Source organism: Blennius ocellaris (assembly GCF_963422515.1).
Source record: "Blennius ocellaris genome assembly, chromosome: 4".
NCBI lineage: Eukaryota > Metazoa > Chordata > Actinopteri > Blenniiformes > Blenniidae > Blennius > Blennius ocellaris.
Window position 1 is genome coordinate 4,906,500 of NC_137653.1, and position 20,579 is coordinate 4,927,078.

The 20,579-nt window shown below is 42.0% G+C and overlaps 1 protein-coding gene across 1 annotated transcript; it reads left to right on the forward strand.

Moving 5' to 3' along the window:
* Positions 1–2,849: 2,849 nt before the first annotated feature.
* unm_sa1614 (un-named sa1614) lies at positions 2,850–19,047 on the forward strand (the record flags this gene model as incomplete). Its single annotated transcript, XM_080494489.1, has 28 exons — positions 2,850–2,975; positions 6,597–6,669; positions 6,937–7,082; positions 7,343–7,417; positions 7,718–7,767; positions 7,921–8,050; positions 8,204–8,289; positions 8,483–8,558; positions 9,621–9,701; positions 9,783–9,880; positions 11,282–11,351; positions 11,754–11,841; positions 12,020–12,068; positions 12,335–12,507; positions 13,039–13,172; positions 13,391–13,482; positions 13,574–13,760; positions 14,487–14,572; positions 14,698–14,813; positions 15,157–15,224; positions 15,321–15,428; positions 16,333–16,612; positions 17,124–17,300; positions 17,458–17,521; positions 18,171–18,214; positions 18,338–18,492; positions 18,656–18,781; positions 18,973–19,047. The coding sequence occupies 28 exons, from the start codon at positions 2,850–2,852 to the stop codon at positions 19,045–19,047; spliced, it is 3,033 nt and encodes a 1,010-aa protein (XP_080350615.1).
* Positions 19,048–20,579: the final 1,532 nt, after the last annotated feature.

Genomic DNA, 20,579 nt, shown 5'->3' on the forward strand with positions numbered 1-20,579 from the left:
TGTTTGATATTCCTTTTTTCATTCAAATCACTTAAAAAAAAGGCTCACAGCAAACAATCCACCACTGACAATTGCTTTTATTAAAACTTTTTTAGGGTTGAATCAATACTACAATATGTTTTATCCACCAAACATGATTTAACTCATTGCATCTCCTACATATTCAGCGAGTGCTCAACAGATTCCCGTGAACGCTTCTGTACTATTGCGCAAATTAATTATTTAAAATAAACTAATAAAAAGAAGTTTCTAATTAAAATTTTTGTAATTCTGTAATGAAAATTCTGCAAGAGAATGATCAAAAAGGAATATTGTCGCTGTGAGGTGAGAGTGCTAACCAGTGTACAAGCCCGCCAAATCTAAAAACCATAATAAAACAAGCATGGAATTCAATATGTCTGTGGTTATAGAACAAGACGTTTTTAATGGTTTTATGTCCCTCGCCTGTGTTCTCATAACTCTTTGCCATCCGTCTGCCAGATGGTTTGATTTTCCTTGTTCATCTTGTTTTAATAGTTTGCTCTGTTACACTGTGCCGGCCCGAAATGAAAACCCTGCTTGCTTTTCATGCCCAGCCTCTGTGCTCTGTTATATGCCCTTGTTTTTTTTGTTTAGTTTTTTTCCTTCTTCACAAATAAATCATGAGATCAGCTTGTTCCATTCAACATTTATTGGCTGAGATGTTAACTGGTAGGGACGCACGTAAATATAGCAACCTCGATAAGACAAGCAGTGTGCTCTCAACACTTGATATTGAAGACATCAATTTCTGCCACAGTGACCGGTTAAATGCATTTTAAGAACACTGTGGTCCCAGTTTATATGTTTTTTACTGCTAGAAGCACTTTACAAAGGTTTTTCTTCACAACACTGACACTGAGAGGAGACTCTTCATTACAGAGCATCCCTGCAGCCTCCAGGTTGTTCTGACAACAAAACCATTCAGCACCGAAATACGTCGCCGTTATAGGAACGTCGTCATGTTTTCACTTATATGTCCTCCTCAAAGTGCAGATGGGAGAATGCAGGCTGCATTTGGAGGTGGAGGGAATTCAAGAGAATAGTCATGGTCTTCTGTCTGAACAGCAGGAAGTTGGAAATGATTTGTTTACAGATGTTTTCTCCGATTGTTTCCTTTGACTTGACGTCGAATCGTATCTGGGCAAACTTTGCCTCTTTGCCTGAAAAAGGACATTATGTCAGAGGAAAAGTATGAACTGAGAGGGCTCCTGGGAATTTTTTGAAGTAACGCTGCTGGTTTTGTGATTTTCATGTGCCACAACGTTTGCTGGTAATTTTGCCGCTATTTGCAGTGTTTTTGATTTCACGATTATCACAGTGTGTCTGTTGGTGTTCATTTAAGGTTTGTTAGAGGTTTTTATTTTCTTTGCCCTTCTTCTTGCAGTCATTTCGACCATGTCTGTATGATGAGTTGATATATATCTTTGTGATAATTCATTTATTCTACATATATTTGCTTTGTTTCTTTGCGATCTTAAAGTGATTGTTATCAGTGTTGTGTTTGTGTGTTTCATCTTGGTCGTTTTGTGTGTTCTTCTGGTCACTGTATCCCTGCTTTTGGTCATTGCTATCATATTTAAGTTGATTTCAAATTATGGTAAGGTAATTTTACCCAGGTATTTGTGTCATTATGGAATTAATCCTTTTTCTTTTTTTCTTTTTATTTGCTTTTGTCACTTTAAAGTTCTCTGACCTGTGAGTTTCTTGTGCATGTATTCAGTCAATGGGTCGATAACTGATTTTAAAAAAAAATATCTTTAATGGAAAAGGTGTATTTTAATGAAACCATAAACAGGATTTTAGATTAGGGAGCTTTAAGTAGTTAATCCTTGTAATCCTGTTTGCATGCTTTTCTTTCTTATCTCGGAGGGAATCGAATCAATCAAGCAAATAAATAAATAAATAAGATTGGTATGTGAATTTCATCCGGCTGGGATTCACTTGCAGTGTGTTTGACTCTGGGTGAACATGCGGTGATGTAATGCCCGCGTGTGTGTGTGTGTGTGCAGGGGGGGGGGGGGGGGGGGCTTCCCACTGTACCCCTGTACTGTGTGTGTCAGCAGGGCGCGCCGCCGCGGCAGAGGGCTCCGCCGCTGTGCACCGGGAGCGCGCCTCGGCATGCGGTTTGAATAAAGAAGCAGAGAGCTGAAGGGAAACATCAGCTGGCCGGAGACGGAGAAAGACATGAGAGCGTGGCCCGGGAGGAGAGCAGAGCCCGGCTTGATCCACTCCTCGGAACCCGGTCCCGGTGCCCGGAGGCTCCGGCGGCTCCGGTTCTGCGCTCGGCGGCTGCGCTCTTTGTCAGCCGGCGGCTCGCTGCCTTTTCTCTGAATGAAGACGCTCCGCCGGTTGGGATCTACTACTGAACTGGGAGTGTTTTGTTTATTTATTATTTTCCTCTGTGCAATCGGGGCAGTTCTGCTCTTTTTTTTTTTTTTTTTTTGCCCCTCCTGATTCCAGCTGGATTAATTCATCTTTTGTTGGGTGACAGAAGCGTTTTGTTGTGGAGGGTCATCACATCTCCAATCATCGCTTTGATTATCAGCATCTTCTTTTTTTTCTCTTCTTCTTCTTCCCTGCACGGTGGGAATAAGGACCTTGACTCCGACTGGATGATTACACCTCTGCATTGTGTTTTTTTTTAACCATTAAGAATATTGTATTCATTGTCCCTGACTCTTTTGTGTGGATTTGATCTTGTCAGACCCGGTCTGTCCCGGTCCTGTCCCGGTCCTGCTGGGTGTGCGTGTGACTGTGTGTGTGTGTGTGTGTGTGTGTGTGTGTGTGTGTGTGTGTGTGTGTGTGTGTGTCTCGGGTTGAGGAGCACCATGCCAGAGTGTGTGTCAGCGTCCGAGTTCGTGCAGGAGGTTCAGGAGGACTGGAGTTCTCCCACCACGTCCTCCTTCACCTCCAAGATGCTCAGCTGCAGAAACACCGTCTACTTGCTGGAGGAGGTCAGTGCGCGCCCAGGGGAGGTTGTAGTCTGCAGGTGGAAGATCCATCCATCCATCCATCCATCCATCCATCCATCCATCTATGCATCCGTCCATCCATCCATCCATCCATCCATCCATCCATCCATCCATCCATCCATCCATCCATCCATCCATGCATACCACAGGTGTTGGTCCAGAAACGCCTCCTCGCCATGAGACCAGACGTCACATATGAACAGAAATGAACATGCAGATAAACTGATGATTCTTTACTGAACTGCTGTCAGGTGTTACAGGTACAGGGAAGTGTGGCGGCTCTGTTTCCAGAAGGTTTTTGTTTGTTTTTTGTTTTAAATTCCAGGCCGCCTGGCACTTTCTGTGTGGAGTTCAGATGTTTGGCCTTTGTGTTTTTTTGTTGTTATTTTTTTTTACAGAGTAGCCTGGCTTTGCTTTAGGTTAATGAGTGTGAGGGATTTTCTTTTTTTTCTTCTTTTTTTTAATTCAGCATGAGGTCGTTGGGTGAAGCTGAATGGGTGAATGGATGAATAGATGAATGCACGCCCTCGTAGGCTTGGCATTCCCAACACCAGTCTGAATCACACTGCATTTAGGTTCCGCTTTGGCGCAACATTAAATAGGCTGTTTGAAAACGTCAAGATGGTTATACAGCTGCCAGCACAGTTCATAATCACTCTTTTATAGCTTTCTTTTTTAATTATTGGTTTGCTCAGCCTGGTGACACCATTTGGTGGAACAGCACATCTGTGTGTATGGCAAAGCCCCCTGAGTGGAGGGAACACCTGCAAATATACAAAAAGAGTCAGAATGTACATTTGAATTCCAATATTCAATGTGAACAGGAAGGAAGCAGAATCTGTATACAGCGATACTGAAATCAGACTTTATTTCTTTATTTGCTTCTTCCTGTCATACATTTCTACAAGAACAACTCTTTGTTATAGCAACTGAAAACATGGCTTCCATGAACATACGTATAATAATGACTTTGTAACGATAGATGAGACTTTATTTTGGAGTATTTTGAATGAATGTTTGTTATTACAGGTTTGGGGATGAGGGATGTGTACGCAAGCATAAACACTGGCGAAGTTTATTAAAACTGTACTCTCAAAAAACACAAATATCATTTGAATGCAAAATTGTAAACCCACATTCTGAATCAAACCTCATAAACCTGCTTTATTCAAGTCAACTTTATAAAGTGCAAATATTAGATTTACTGGGATTTTTCTAGATTAAATGCTGTTTGTTATTCATTTACTGTGGATAGTTAGACCCTGACTGATTCAACAGTAATAAAGCAGCAAACGCTATTTATCTTATAGGCAAAGTAACATCAGCATCTAAAGCGCAATGTGAGGGTGAATTTTGGAAAATCCTGCAGAAAATGGAGCAGCTATTGACATTTCAGTTTATTTTCCATTAGATGGGAAGTTGTTAAAGTTGTTCTTATTCTGTTAAAAAAGAAATTCTGCATTAGATGTAACATTTTTTATTAATGAATTTGTACTTTCTTGCACTGAAACAAATGAAAAAAATGAAAAACCTTCCATCTCATGAAGGTAAACGTTCATCACAAGTCCGGCACATGGTCAGCACAGAGACTTACACAAACACAGCTTTGACCTATTTGCTCAGATTTTTTTAAAGAGTATTTTCATTGTGGAAAGAGATAGAAAATGGACGTCATTGCCGATCGAATATCACACAAACCAGCAACCCGTCTTTCAGTCACACTGTTTGATAACATGATGTGTTTTACTGCAAAGATTAACCGATTGGCTCCCAAGTTTTTCGGGGTAAAAAGAATGATCATCCAGTACTTCTCAAAACAGAAGCTGAACCAACTGCAAATGATCGAAGCCAAGAGAGAGAAAAAACCCAAGGCTGATAATTGCGGCTAGATTTTTCTCAACCTGACACTCAGAATTTGTGCCTGTCGCTGAGAAGCTCTGAGGAAATCACAGCCTCGGCTGTGTCCCTCATAGGGTTGGTAGAAGTTTAATTAGTTTTTCTGCTGAAGGAATTCCTTTTTAGAGTTGCATCGATTTACTTGTGTTTGAAAACCTTGTACTTCTACCTGAAAATGTCAAATCCTGCAGCTCCTGAAAGCTCCTATATCAGTTCAGATGTAGAATACGGTTACTATAGACGGGAATCACTTCCTGCTTCGTTGCTCAACCTGTTGCAAAAAATACACTAATTGAGACAGAGAGTTTTAATACACCAACAAAGAACACATGAAAAACAAAAACAAAACAAGAATCAAACGTAGAAATATCCTGTCATGTTGATCTCTATATATCATCGTCATTTCACGCTTGATATCCGATTCTTCTGTCATCTACGATGTAGTGAAAACCTTCCAGTTGGACTTTAGAATTGCAATCCAAGCTTTTAAAGTGACGACACCTTCACGTTTCTACAGCAAGGATAGACATTTGTAATGGAGGTGGTTTACCGTAACACAATAGCTTGGTAGTAAATGTAAGTGTAGGACGACGAACCTGTCCCAGCAATCATGTTACATTCATTTTAAATACTTGTTGTTGTAACATGAACGTGCCTGAACAGATCAATTACATTTTTGATTTGGTCGGTGTTGGTTGATAAACAAATATGATCATTAATTTTAAGCCAAAGCCGAACCACTATACTATAATACTTGTATATATATATTTTTTTTTTGTCATGCAACATTTCTCTCAATATTGTTTTAACTTATTTCTCTTTCTTTGAAAAACTCACTACTTCATTTGTGAGGGAGTTGTGTTTCTGTAGACCACGAGTCTGTTTGGACGCCTTAAACCAGTAGTAAGCCCCCCCGCCTTCCTCCTCCTCCTCCTCCTCCTCCTCCTCAGCAGAGTCACTGACCCGAAGAGTGGCCTGAAAAACAGACTCAACACTCGCCCCCAAACACACACCCCCACCCACTGCGTACCACCAACAGAGTTGGCATATGTTACCACGGCAACAGATTATTCCCAATTAGAATTCATTGTTAGTGTTATTCTGTGGTAATGCGGAGGAATCAAGAGCAGTGGTTATTGCCAGGAATATGAGTTAATCTGCAGCCTGCCTGACTTCAAGGGCAACTTTATTGATTTGGGCCCATTGATGAAGCTGCAATCTCTCTCTCTCGCAAGTAACGAGAGAGAGAGAGAGAGAGAGACGCCATATTCCCACGTCACAAGAAACGTCATTTCCCATCAAAGACAAAAGTGGGACTCATGGCGTGGAAATGTGAAAGTGACTCTTGTCTTCTTACATTTGGACCAAACGCTTCAGTTGAGAGCAGGAGCGGGTGGAGCTGCTTCATGTGGAGGTTTTGTGTCGATCAGCTGGTGGTTTTTTTTTTTCACTCAAGAGGAATGTAGTTGTCTACTGTCAGAACAAAGCTCATCCTCTGTATGCGTGTGTTGAGTCAGCAGGTGAAATACCAACACCCCCTACACACACACACACACACACACACACACACACACACACACACACACACACACACACACACACACACACACACACACACACACACACACACACACACACACACACACACACACACACACACACACGGTCGATCCACAGACAAATCATTTTTCGTGTCTATTTGTTTAGGTTCTGGACAGCGACCGCTTGGTGTTGCAGAAGATGAAAAAAGCGGCAAAAGCCAAATACACATCAGGACAAGGTATACAAACACACACACACAAACTACTTTATATAACTTTAAAACATGTTGTCACCAAAGAATTTGTCCGAGTTTAGCCGCCGACTTAAATCCATACGATGTAAAAGTAAAAAACACCCAAACAGTCATTTACTTAATGCATTCTCCAGCTCCTTATCCGAACCTTAATCACCTCAAGTAAGAGCTTTACCCTGTCCTGAGACCACACGCTGACCACACACACACTCTTTTGCTAACGCCACCGCTGATATCGATTCTCCGTGTCAGACCACGTCTCCCACCTGGAGCAGTACATCAACTCCATGGAGAAGCTCTCGGTCAACTGTCACTCAAACGGGGAGACGGAGGTCGGCTCGGCCTTCTGCCGCTTGGCCGATTTTTCCAAAGAGCTCCTCTCGCCGATGAAGAACCAGGTGAGGCCCGGGGAACGTTCCCTTTAAAGTTTGAAGGTCCACTCACATAGAAAGCTGGGTTTACTCTGGGTTAGTTCATGAAATTTGTTTCTTGTGTTGATTTTGATTTCTTAATAAGTCGTCAACGTGTGGGTGTGAGTTTTATTGTCATTTTTTTTTTTTATAAAAAGAAAATTAAAAGAGCTGAACATTTTAACCCTTGTGCTTTAAACACACTATCAGGTGTTACAAATTTCCCCCCGACTTGTTTTAATCTACAGTTAAAGAGCATGCTGCACAACATCAACTTCTTCCTGGAATCCCTGGTTAAAGGAGACCTGAGGGAGGTGAAAGGGGTGAGGACATCATTTTTTTTATTTTTTACGGTTTTATATCTCTTTCATCAAGCAAAACAAACTGTAACGGTGGATTTGTTTGGTCCACGAGCAAATAAGAGTTTGTTTATTGGCTACAACCTCTCAAGGTGGACTTTTCTTTTTTATTAACTTCTTCTTTTAATCCTTTTTTTTTATGTTTGCCACCTCAGAGATGCCAGAAAAGCTTTTACAATAATCTTCAATATAAATTAAAAAAGTTGATTGAAACAATTATGGTAAATATATCATACATTTTCGTTTTCTTCTATCTCCCTGCAGGACCTGAAGAAACCTTTTGAGAGAGCGTGGAGAGATTATGAGAGCAGATTGTGAGTCACAACAAGAAGTTACCGGAAACGTAGCCGGGGTGCTTTTATCTGTCATCGTACTTTATGCAGCGTTTCTTGTAAATCCTGAATGAACTCTCCTTAGCAGACAGCTGGTTGAAGTGTGTGTGTCTGTGTGTGTGTGTGTGTGTGCAGTAAGCAGGTGGAGAAGGAGAAGAGGGAGTTAGCTCGGCAGTATGGCATGGTGAGGAGCGAGGTGAGCGGAGGAGAGATCGCCGAGGAGCTGGAGAAGGAGAGACGCTCCTTTCAGCTGAGCATGTGCGAGGTCAGCCGATCTGCCGCCACCGCCGCTGCTCAAAACGTCTCTCATCCCTTCATCCCTTCATCCTCCACCTCCGTGTTTCATTTCCCGTCAACGTCTTGACACGGAACGTTCAGCCTTCTCTGTCTAACGACTCATCTCTTTGGATTCCCTCAGTATCTGATTAAAGTGAATGAAATAAAGACCAAGAGGGGCGTCGACCTGCTTCAGAACCTCATCAAGCACTACCACAGCCACAACAAGTACGAGCTCAGACACACCGAGGAAGCCGGGAAACCACACAGTTATACTTACTGCCTCTGTGTGTGTGTGTGTGTGTGTGTGTGTGTGTGTGTGTGTGTGTGTGTGTGTGTGTGTGTGTGTGTGTGTGTGTGTGTGTGTGTGTGTGTGTGTGTGTGTGTGTGTGTGTGTGTGTGTGTGTGTGTGTGTGTGCAGCTTCCTGCAGGAGTGTGTGTCCACCACTCAGAGGTTGAAGCAGTACATGGAGGAGCTGAATGGTGTCTTGAGCACGGTAAAACACAAAGTTACGGCAGTGGCGTCCGAGCCGTCGGCAGAGCGTTGCCGAATGTTGTTTGGTCGATGGAAATGACGTTTTTAATGTGATTTAGCAAATTAATGACGTCCGTCAAAAGCCGGTGTTGTACAATCAACTAAAATGTTAAAAATACATGATTGTTAAGTCACCGTCCATGTAGCTGGGATACATTAGCAGAACTGTCGGCGCCGTGTGAGACGGTCGAATGATATATCAAGTTAACCCAAAGTTGATCCGGTTTATTGAAGGTAATTAGGCCGAACGCCAAGAAATATCCTGCTCCTTGGACAAATGCAGTTGATGACCTTTGCTCTATAACTTTGATGCCTTCATTCTTCATTAAAGCAAGTTTATGTACTAATGACAGCGAGAAGTCGCACTGCCAACGTGCAGGAAACGTTGCCTGAGACACCAAAGGCTTTTAAAATCTGCTCATTAATCACAGGAACTGTGAATGCAGCTTAATTTGACTTACAGTTGGACGTGTTTAATGTTGTCAGGAGAGCTGAGTTGGTTCAAAGTTAATCCGGTGAAGAGGAGCTTAGTAAGGGATAAAAAAACAACTTATTAATGTTTATTTGAGCGGGAAAATAAAAACCTAATGAGATCAAGATCTCTTTTAAAAGCCCTGGCCAAGAGGCCCGCAGAAGCACACGTCACATCATTAGATTTAAAACATATCAAACTGAATAAGGGAATGCAATAGTTAAAGGGGGGGTAGGGCAGATTTCCATAGACGAAATTTAAAAGAGAAAATACAGATTTTAAGGCAAATTAGAATGAACTGCAATAAAAATTTAAGGAAAAGTATAATAAATAAAGTAAGACATGTATTAAGGTGAGTTTTTTCAATTTTCGATTGAAAAGCCTGTGCAAATAAGAATGTTTTCAGTTCTGATTTAAAAGAAGTGAGAGTGTCAGCAGTCTCCAGGTGTTCAGGAAGTTGGAAGTAAATCTGAGATGTGTTTAGGCCGGGGACCAATCACAACCGAATCACAACCGAATCACAACTGAGTTGAGGTGTTGGTGTGTCTGCAGGTGAAACAGCGTCAGGAGGAGGAGAAGCGGCAGCTTTGTGCCCTCAGGGATCAGCTGAGGCCCGTCGTCCACACAGATCAGGTCAGAAAACAAAACACAGACACTGGCTGCCATGACAGTTCACTGCTGGTGGACCGCAAATTCATGTGTGTGTGTGTGCAGGACTCTCTACCAAAGCAGGTGTACAGCATGCATCAGCTGCTGGGAGACAAGCAGTACGGAACGGAGAGGTCTGGATTCCTCTACAAGAAGAGTGACGGGTAAACGTCCACGATGTGGAATAATTTTAGCGTCGCCCAGTGCAACTAAGTGAAATAATCTAAGAATTTGCATTGATCTGCAGTGTAACGTAATCTAAAAGTAAGAACGCTGTAAAAATCTGTACAGTTTTGCTTCGAAATGCAGCACTTTTTACTCTGCTCCTGTCATTTTTGGCAACTTTAAAAGGTCATTTTCTTTAAATTATGATTTTACACACAGCAGATAAGTTGAGAGAATATATTATTTAGATTTTTGGATTAAATTGTCAAAGACATGAGAAAAATACTCTCAAAAGTCAGACTAAAGAAGTAAAATCTGCACATAAAGTTAGGAAAGATCCCCCTCTTTGTATATCTCCTCCATTCCACTGAATCATTTTTAATGGCCGGTGAAGAAAACCCCCACAAAAAACCTCTCTCCTATTGTGATTATTCAGCCTTGCCTTACTGAGTGTATAACCCTAATTCATATTAAATGAATATTTCAAAATGTAAAGAAATGCTGCAACAATTTCAAGCTGAAATTTTTTTTATTAAAAACATTAAAAACCAACACATCAGAATGGATGCGTTGCCTCAGTTACGACACAGTTAGAAGAGAGGTGGGAAAAATAGACAACAACAACAATACTAAAATAAAAGATAAACAGCTTGACAAATAACTCGCAAAACAAACGCTCTTTGTTGTTGTTTTAAATCACTTTTTTTTCACTGGTGCTCATGTAACGATTGAGACGAGGCCCAACGTTTGTACAATTAGACAAAACTAAATCACAAGACAATTAATTTAAGCACCAAAACCACAGCAATGCAGGGAGATTACATTTGAGTAATGCATTTGAGTAGCCAGGCGTTGTAAAATGTAGAATTGATCTAAAACGATCTTACAGGGTATTTTGAGTACACCTCACTCATGTTTTTGGATTTCCCCCTTTTTAATTGGGGAGCTGCAGCGTTTTAATATCCTTCCTCTAGGTATCAACGCTCCTGCTCGTTTACTGCCGTTATCTAACGCCGTGTAGCTCTCGCCTGCAGAAATGATCTTTCCTTGGTTTTTTTTTTAAGTCTTTGGCAGCTGCGACGTTTTTGTATCGCAGTAAGCAGTTAATCATTCAGGCAGTTTTATCGAGACGCTCGTTTTTACCTTGAAGAACATCATGAAACGCTACAGATTACTTTAAAGTCATGAAAGTAAATGTGTAGTAAATGAGTACATGGCCTTTGCTTGCATAAATAAATGAGTGCACATCCAACTACGTGAATCTTTGCAAGGTGAAGAGAGGTCAAAGTATTGGAACTCAGTTTCATCAATGATGTGATGAAACACAAATACAAAAACAACGAGGGATATCCAGTGTCGTCGCTATTTAAGGAGTAATATTGTGTCCATTTGTCTTTCAGATTGAGGAAAATGTGGCAAAAGAGGAAATGTTCGGTCCACAACTGCTACCTGACCATCGCTCACGCCACTGTGAGTGTTTGTAAACACCCGACAGCAGCTTCTGTTGCCGACGGCCATTATTTTTGTTTGTTTGGTTTCATTGGAAACAGACATGCAAGGGTTTTCTGTGTGCGCATGTATTTTTTTTTATTTTGTTGTATTTCTTGCTAAAGGTGCTGCTCAGGCAGTATTTGTTATTACATCTATTAATGATAGGTAACAGGTATTTGGAAAGTGTCTTTTAGAAATGTTTTAGTTGTACATCATGTTGTAATAATACCAACTGGGAAAAAAAGAAATTGCACTATGGGTAAGTCAGGAAAGCAATATAACCCGCCTAACATGAATTTCTCTACTTTTTCATTGGTTAAATACTCGGAGCTGTGTGAAAAGGTGCTGCCTAAACAGTCTCCTGTTGTTTCTCACTCTCAGCCGAACAAACCTCCGACCAGACTGAACCTGCTCACCTGCCAGGTGAAACCCAGCGTGGAGGACAAGAAATGCTTCGACCTCATCTCTCGTAAGAAAAAAACAACCTTACAATCAAAGCTCCACAACATATCTGGGCAAATTAAATTTCATTCTTGAGAACTCTTTTCTTTTAACATATCATACATATGTGTCGCATTCATGCATGAAAAGCGACTTTACTGACACACAATTCACATCATTGCGTTCAATTCAACTTCCTCTTTCAGATAATCGAACCTACCACTTCCTGGCTGAAGACGAGGCGGAGTGTGTCGCGTGAGTCAGAAAAAAAAAAAAATCCTAATTTGAAAAGATTGTTCAGATTTTACTTGCGCCTCAGCAGTTTTTGATGATCTGAAACTCCTATGTTTGAGTTTTATTAAGGCAAGGCAAGGCAAATTTATCTATAGCGCCATTCAAACGCAGGGCAAGTCACAGTGCTTTACAAAGAAATGAAAGAAATACAGACACGCTTTACAAAGACATAAGAGGATAAACGAACGCGCGTCAGCGTCGGGCTTGACTATGTTGTGTGTGTTCAGGTGGATCTCGGTGCTCAGTAACAGTAAGCAGGAGGCTCTCAGCGTCGCTCTGGACGGGGGGAGGACAGGTGGGGGGGGGGCCGAGAGCAGCGTGGAGGACCTGACCCGAGCCATCACCGACGACATCCGGCGGATGCCGGGAAACAACAACTGCTGCGACTGCGGCGCTCCGGGTGAGGGTTTCTACCTCCACGTCACGTCCGGCTCCAAATCAGACCCGGGAGTCAAAATATTCACAGAAATCATTGAAAATGTTTTTTAATAAAAAAAAAAAAAAATGAAAAAAATATATATATATTTTATTTTTAATTTTATTATTATGTTATATTATTATCTTATTATATTTTCTATATTTTTTCTATATTTTTTATATTATATTATTTTTATATATATATATGTATGATCTGCTGGCGGTGAATAAATTAACAGTACTTAAGCTTTACTTCTTCCTTTTCCTTTTCGGATGTTGGGCCTTTATTTATTTAGTTATTTGTTACTTTTTTTTATTCGTTTGCTTTGCCCTGTTATGTTTGTTGTTTGTTTTGGTGGTTTATCTTTGTTTTGTTATGTACCTACATGTCCGATAAAAAAAACCCCACAAAAATATTTATTTAAGCTTTTCTTGATTAGGACTTTCATTTCTTTTTAATTATTGTTATTCTTACTCATTCAACTGTCATCCTCCATGCGTCTCCTCTGTGTAGATCCCGGCTGGCTGTCCACTAACTTGGGCATCCTGACCTGCATCGAGTGCTCGGGGATCCACCGAGAGATGGGGGTCCACGTCTCCAGGATCCAGTCTCTGAGCCTGGACAGTCTGGGGACCTCAGACCTGCTGGTAAGTTGAACCGGTGAATTTATCATCGCATATTTCTTAAAAAAATTTTTTTAAATTGTTTTCTTAATTTCTTCATTCACGGAAGCATATTGCATTCACGTGAAAAAATTAAGCTCGACTCTGTTTTTCTGAATTAATGACATAATTATCTCATAATTCTGAGAAAATATGTATTATAAAAAAAAAAAATGCATCTGTCTATTAACTCTCTGTTCCAGTTGGCCAGAAATGTGGGTAACTCAGGTTTTAACGAAATACTGGAGGCGAACCTGTTGAGTCCGTCGCTGAAACCTTCACAACACAGCCACATGTAAGGTTCACACACACATTCACACACACTCTCTCACACACACACGCTTCAAAGCTGAAAAAGAAACGCCTGGCTTGCGTTGCCTTCACAGGGGGGAGCGCAAAGACTTCATTCTGTCGAAGTACCAGGGCGTTCATTTCGTGAGGCGGGGCCACAGCTCCACCTCAATGCTGCGCCTCGGCCTACAGGAGGCGACGAAGAGCTGCGACATCTACAGTCTGATCCAGCTGTACGCTCAGAGGACGGAGCTGAGCCAACCGCTGCACGCTCATATACAGGTATCGGTGTACAGGCAAACAAGCACGGGCAGGTGCACGCAGACACAAATATGTACGAGCAAATACACACCAGACACGCGTGTTCAAAGGGACGGCCATATAAACAGGTATGTACAGGTTTCACACACACGTTCACGTATACAGTACACACGAGGGAACGCAGGACGACGGAAACTGGCACACGGGTACGTTGGGTTTAATGTAGTACACGCATCCATGTAACATTTATATATACGGGCACGTCAGTGCTAAGTCATTGAGGCTCTTCATCCATCTATGTACATAGGAACAGACATGTATATACTTATAGAACCAACTGGCCTGTGTGGCTAATGGGTTTCCAGAAGTGACTGGGCACTTTGTTGATTCCGTTTTTGTCTGATCAGAGTTGTTTTCATTTGCCCCAAATGAAAAAGACAAATAATCAATCATGTGCAGCTTGTGCTCATATTACTTTCCTAATTGCTGTATAATAGCAAGGCAACATTATTGGTGTAATGATGCACAGGCATATATTATACAGAGACTTATCCATCTACAAAGATATATGATGTATACTGATTAACAGGTATATATTAAGTCATATATATATATGTATATATATATATATATATATATATATATATATATATATATATATATATATATAGTGCACAAATAAACATATATCTTTACACTTATGTATATACTTGTGTGTTTTATTTTATTTATTTTTTTCGTCACCAGGAAAAAGGAGAGACGGCGCTTCACCTCGCCGTCCTATTGGCCGACAGGACGTCGCTGCACATCCTGGACTTCCTGGCTCAGAACTGGTCAGTCTGCTGTGACCAACGTCGGTGAGGTGTGACACCTCCGTGAGTGTCAACGTTCACACCGCCATGTTTACCTGTGTTTCTGTGTGTGTGTGTGTGTGTGTGTGTGTCTTTTTGTTTTTCAGCTCACATGTTGATGCACAAACATCATCCGGAAACACGGCGCTACACTACAGCTGTCTGCATAACAAGAGCGACTGTGTGAAGCTGCTGCTGAGAGCTCGGGCCAACCCACATATCAGTAATGCACACACACACACACACACACACACACACACACACACACACACACACACACACACACACACACACACACACACACACACACACACACACACACACACACACACACACACACACACACACACACACAGCTGAGAAAATGATCGAATTTCTGGATGGCAACATTATTTTCAGTTTAATTCACCTTTAAAGTGTTTTTTTTTGTTTGTTTGTTTTTAGCAAAGAGCCAATTGTCCCAAAGTAAATGATCACGTTTACTGATATAAAAGTTCCATTCAAAGTGTCCAAAGTAAAAGTCCAGTAGCAGTTTTTCCTGGAATGTTTCTGTTGGTGTGTTTCAGAGAACGAGTTGGGGGAGACCGCACTGGATGTGAGCCGTAAACTGAAGCACGGCCTCTGTGAGAAACTGGTGAGCTTTTTCCTGTTCCATCCATCCATCCATCCATCCATCCATCGAGTTGAAGCATTGAGTTTTTACTGAGTTTGAATCTGTGTGTGTGTGTAGCTGCAGCAGGCTCAGTCCAACCAGTTCGACCATCACGTCCACGTGGAGTACGAGTGGAGGCTTCGTCACGACGACCCCTACGACAGTGACGACGACTTCGACGACAAGGTGACGATCACAACCTGAAGTCCGCCCCTCCGTCTCTCGTCACTTTAAATAAGCAGTTATTCCACCAATAGGTCAATATCAAGGCGACCAGAAACTCAATCCATAAAAGCTCTATAGTTCTTTTTTTTCTTTTGACTTACTATCACGTAAAGAACCAAAGGAAGAACGTTAAACCACATGTTAGATATGAATCCATCAAAAACAAAGCAGGACTGGAAAACTTTATGAGAATAAAATGGTCACAGGAAACCTATTGCTCAAAGTAATACAATGATTACACAGCTTCTATTTTATAAACTATAATGTACTTGGATCGACGCTAAGTGAGGTATTAAATATTATAAACCAGCTCTGTCAAACCGTAGAGAATATAAAGTTTGTTGGAATAACAACACAATACTCTGTTTTGAAATGTGGCTTCTGGTTCCTGGTACTGATTCAAATGGACCATAAATACAGTTTCTACAAAGGTTTTTGTTCAATAGAACCATTGTGGTGAATAAAAATCCCCTTGTTTCTCTGGAATCTTTATAAATCTGAATCTGGATATTATCTACTGCTGATGTACTTCCCGCTGATACAAAGGTAGTAAAATGAACCTGACAATTGAGAAGTACTAGTTTCCCATTATCATAAAGTTCAGGAACATGCTGGTCCCTCCTGGAATTTCAATCAATTACTACAACAGATTTGTTTGAACTTTTTCTGGTTCATTGTAAAAACGGCAAAGTTTGACGGCTGATTATCATTAACTGACACAATTTCCATTTCCTTTGAGATGCCTAAACTATTAAAATACGACCAAATACTAGTCCAGTCACACAGATCTAACTTGACTTTGCTGCACCATCTTTGCCCAAAGTGAATATCGTGACTGAACTTTTCTCCCCCTTATCCCACCCAGAACGGCCCGGTGAAGAAGGAGCGCTCCTCCTCGTCCTCCTTCACCCCCTCCTTCTCCTTCTCCTCCCGGCCCTTCAGCTTCAGCCAGTCCTCCTCCTCGTTCGTGGCCACGTCCTCCTCGGGGGCGCCGTCGCTGGGGGGGTCGGGCGGGGGTCTCCTCAGCGTGGGCAGGAGGCTGGCCATGGCCATGGAGCTCCACAGCCGCCCCGCCGGCTCGGCCGCCAGCCCCCCGCCCCCACCACCGTCCTCCCCGGCACCCCCGCTGCCCCCCAGGGTCAAAGGTCAGCTCACAGTCACACGGCTTTACACGTGGAGTTATTTTATATTTCTACATGATACAACTAAAAACCCATGAATCGAAGTGAGTTTTCTCATTAAATCAACAGAATGATCTCCAGTCATCATCAATATGAGACGCTTCACTTGTGCTTTCTTCTGTGGATAGATTGTCTTTTTATGGGAGAATTATTGATAATTGTTTTTTTCTTAAGTGCAAAAATGAAGCTTTTTGTCGCCAGGGTTATGGTTCTGATAGAATAAGACAAGAATGATAGTTCATTCAAACAGGGAGCACATTTTTGGGATTTCCACCTTGTTCCTCCTCAGATCTTTTTATTTTCCCTTTTTTTAACAATCAACCCAACTTTTATATTGAGGCTAACATTTCATTTTTGAGAGTGATTTTCTTTTCTACAATAAAAATTTTACAATGAGACAAAAATTAACCCACAATGAAATCAGAAATGATCGTATGTGTAAAAATCTTTCCTCTCCATCGTGTCTCGCCTTCAGCGCCCAGCGTCCCTCCTCCTCCTCCTCCTCCCCCTGCAGCTGGCGGCGATCAAACCTGGGAGGAAGAGGAGGAGGAAGGAGAGGTCTTCTTCTCTCTGACAGGAAACAAAAACACGACTCCTCCCCCTCCGATCGCCGTCCGACACAAGAGGAGCTGCTCTGAGTCCAGCAAGAACGGTAAACATCAGAGACACGCGCTGGGCAATTAGTCTGTCGGAGGGATATTGTGTTATTAAGTCAGTGTGTGTGTGTGTGTGTGTGTGTGTGTGTGTGTGTGTGTGTGTGTGTGTGTGTGTGTGTGTGTGTGTGTGTGTGTGTGTGTGTGTGTGTGTAGATTATGGGTTGCCAACCAGTCCGAGGATCTACGGCGGTCCAGACTCCTCCTTCAAGAAGTGTGTGTGAGTATCTGAAGCAGCACATTTCAAACAGAATCTCACACAAGCTTCTGATTGCCTCAAGGGTGTCACACAGATATTTGTGCCAAAGTAGTTTAGTCCTTCAATTATATTTATTTTTAACTAGTTAAAAAAAACACAACACTTTTTCAAACTTGACTTAATTGTCTATTCAAGAAATGACTTTAATACTTCACCACGCAAAATAACATATTCCGTAACTTCCCTTATATTGCTATATTGAAGCAATAATGATACAAAATAACATGTTTATTTTAATTGTTTTTCAAAAAAACACAAAACCATGCAAGGCTGTCTTGTTTCTACATCCTGTGACCAATGACAATGACATGTTATTTAATTTTAAAGCCATAAATTGTAAAACATTTGGGACTTTAGTATTTTATGATATATATAAAAATGCCATACACTTGTTAGAGTTATAACAGCAAAAGCAGCTTCACTCAGAATTAAGTTTGTTTTATTCTCATAGTGACATTAAAATCATAATGTAATGATAATAACTTTATTTCTAAAGCCCATTTCATGCATATAATTCTCCAGAAAGGAGAGAAAAAAACTACAATAAAATAAAATAACACCACAGGTAATAACAAATGGATTTCTTCTCCCTCTTCCTGTGTCTCTGCAGCCCGGCGTCTCCTCTCAGCTCGCTGAACGAACGACCAGACAGAGGTATTTCCTGTTCAGCTGCTCAAACCATCCTGCTTCACCTGCCTGCAGGAGCTCACAGCTGTACGGGGGGGAGGGTTCAAGAAATTTTCGGAAAACGAAGACGACGACTTCTCTCTCTTTCAGGTTTTCGACGGGCGGAAAGCGACGGGGCGTCCTCCTGCATCCTGCACCCCGCCAGCAAAGCGCCGGCCAACGGCTCCCCGTCCAATCAGCGCTCGCAGAGCTTCGAGTGCGACACCAGAGGCCCCGCCCCTCAGCCGCTTCCCCGTAGATCATTGGTGGGCTCCCTCGGATAAAACACGTCACCTGAAAACATCCAACGCTCTCCCACCAAGCACGAATCAACACATTAACATTAATATTGATTATCTTCAGCATTTAGCAAGTTGTTGATCATCGATTTCCCCTCATGCGTTGCATTGTTTGTTTAACACCCAACAGCCCCGGGGTTCCAGCACTCGGCGGGTTCAGGCGCTGTACGACTGCCAGGCGGACCATCACGACGAGCTGAGCTTCGCCGAGGGTCAGGTGCTGGTGGTGCTGGGGCAGGAGGACACGGATTGGTGGGTACGTGGAAAACCATCCCGTCGTCTGGTCGCCGCTCTGACCCGTGACTCTTCACACAGCTGGAACTTTGAGGTTTCTGTACAAGTCAGATGTTATATGGTGTGTGTGTGTGTGTGTGTGTGTGCGTGTGTGTGCGTGCCTGTGTGTGTGTGTGCGTGCGTGCGTGCGTGTGTGTGTGTGTTCCCCTCCAGCACGGCTACATCGAGGAGGAGCCGGACCAGCGAGGTCTGTTCCCGTCCTCCTTCGTCCAGCTCCTCACCGACTGACATGAACTCAAGCTGGAGGCTCCAGATCGCATGGGGACGAGAAGATCCATGACACCGGACCTCCAGCTGAGCACAGCCGATCCAAGGCCTTCTGGTCTGGCTCCCGCATGACACAGAGTGGGTCCAGCGTCCATCAGAACATTTCGCGACCTTCGATCGGTCAGATTCACATTTACTAACCGTGCGGCTCAGGTCAGTGTTAATGCTGCAGGAGACACTGCCTATTTAAGTTATTTATCTTATTTATTCCCCCAAAAGAAACAATATTTTGATAAGTGCACTGATGAAGTAAGTTAACTTCAAGAAATGTATTATTTTGAGGTTGGTCTGAACTGCTTTTTTTGTTTTTTGTATTGTATTTATTCTAATTTATTAAACGTTAGCTTAGGATTTTAGCCTTTGTTGATTAAAGGATTTGAGATTTTCAACAAGCCAGAGCACAAAGGATTTAAAGGTTACTGAAGACCAAAGCTCCGCATTCAGGTGAACAGGATGGACTTGAAAGCAGATGTTTGCAGCCGTGCGAATGTGGACTCAAGAGAAGAGTCTGGTGCTTATAGTGTTTCCTCCGGGCGGCACGGGATTTACCGACACTTCACAGTTTGTACTGTGTGTCTTCTTATTAAGTGTTGAAATGTGACAGTTTTCTCTGGCCAGTTACATTATAACAAGACATTTCTTTGTTTTTTTTTTTTGTCTCATCATCACCGTGTTCAGAAATGTTCCTGAGTGAACAAGACATGTTCACATAACAAACCAGAAAATCTCACATGGGTTAAAAGACATCTTACTCTATGAGAGCCAAATCAAACATTATTGAAGTAAAAAAACAGTTTGATCGTTTCTAACAAGATTTTTTACACACCAGTATTGAAAGTAAATGTATTGGGATAAAAACACTTGCTGTTGGAGTTAAATGTGATGCTGGGATTAAAAACTACGATCTATGCTACGTGGACAATACGCCACGTCTGGTGTCTAGCAATAGTGAAACTTGTTTTTTTCGAATTAAAATCAATCGATCATCACTCAGTTTATCTGGCTGGACACAGAGAGTCTTTGGTTGTATCGGTATTCTGAAAGGGTTCGTCGTTCACAGATCTCGGTGAAATGATCAAGTAAACCGCGAACACACTGTGACGGTACCCAAAAAAAAAGACATCCTCTGCTTAAAGTTCCTTGGCTGTGCCTCAACGTCCATGAAGATCATCAACAGGTTAGGATAGAAAGTACATTGGCAGAGTCAAATGCTCATTTAGAATAAATCCACCGTATTGCAAAGTCTAATACTAAATGACCTGGAGGAACATTTTGGCCAATTGTCTTCCATCGGCATCACATCCTTTTACGCACTCTTGGCAAATATGTCTTTGAGTGAGCTGATGTGTTCTGCATCCGTGTGACTTTCAGTGCTTAAAAAAAAAACCCCATCATAACTGTTACAATCACAACATTAAATACAATTTTCATCCTTCGTCGTCACACCGCAGGCAGAGCAGACGCACACGGGACCCCACGCAACGTTGAGTAGG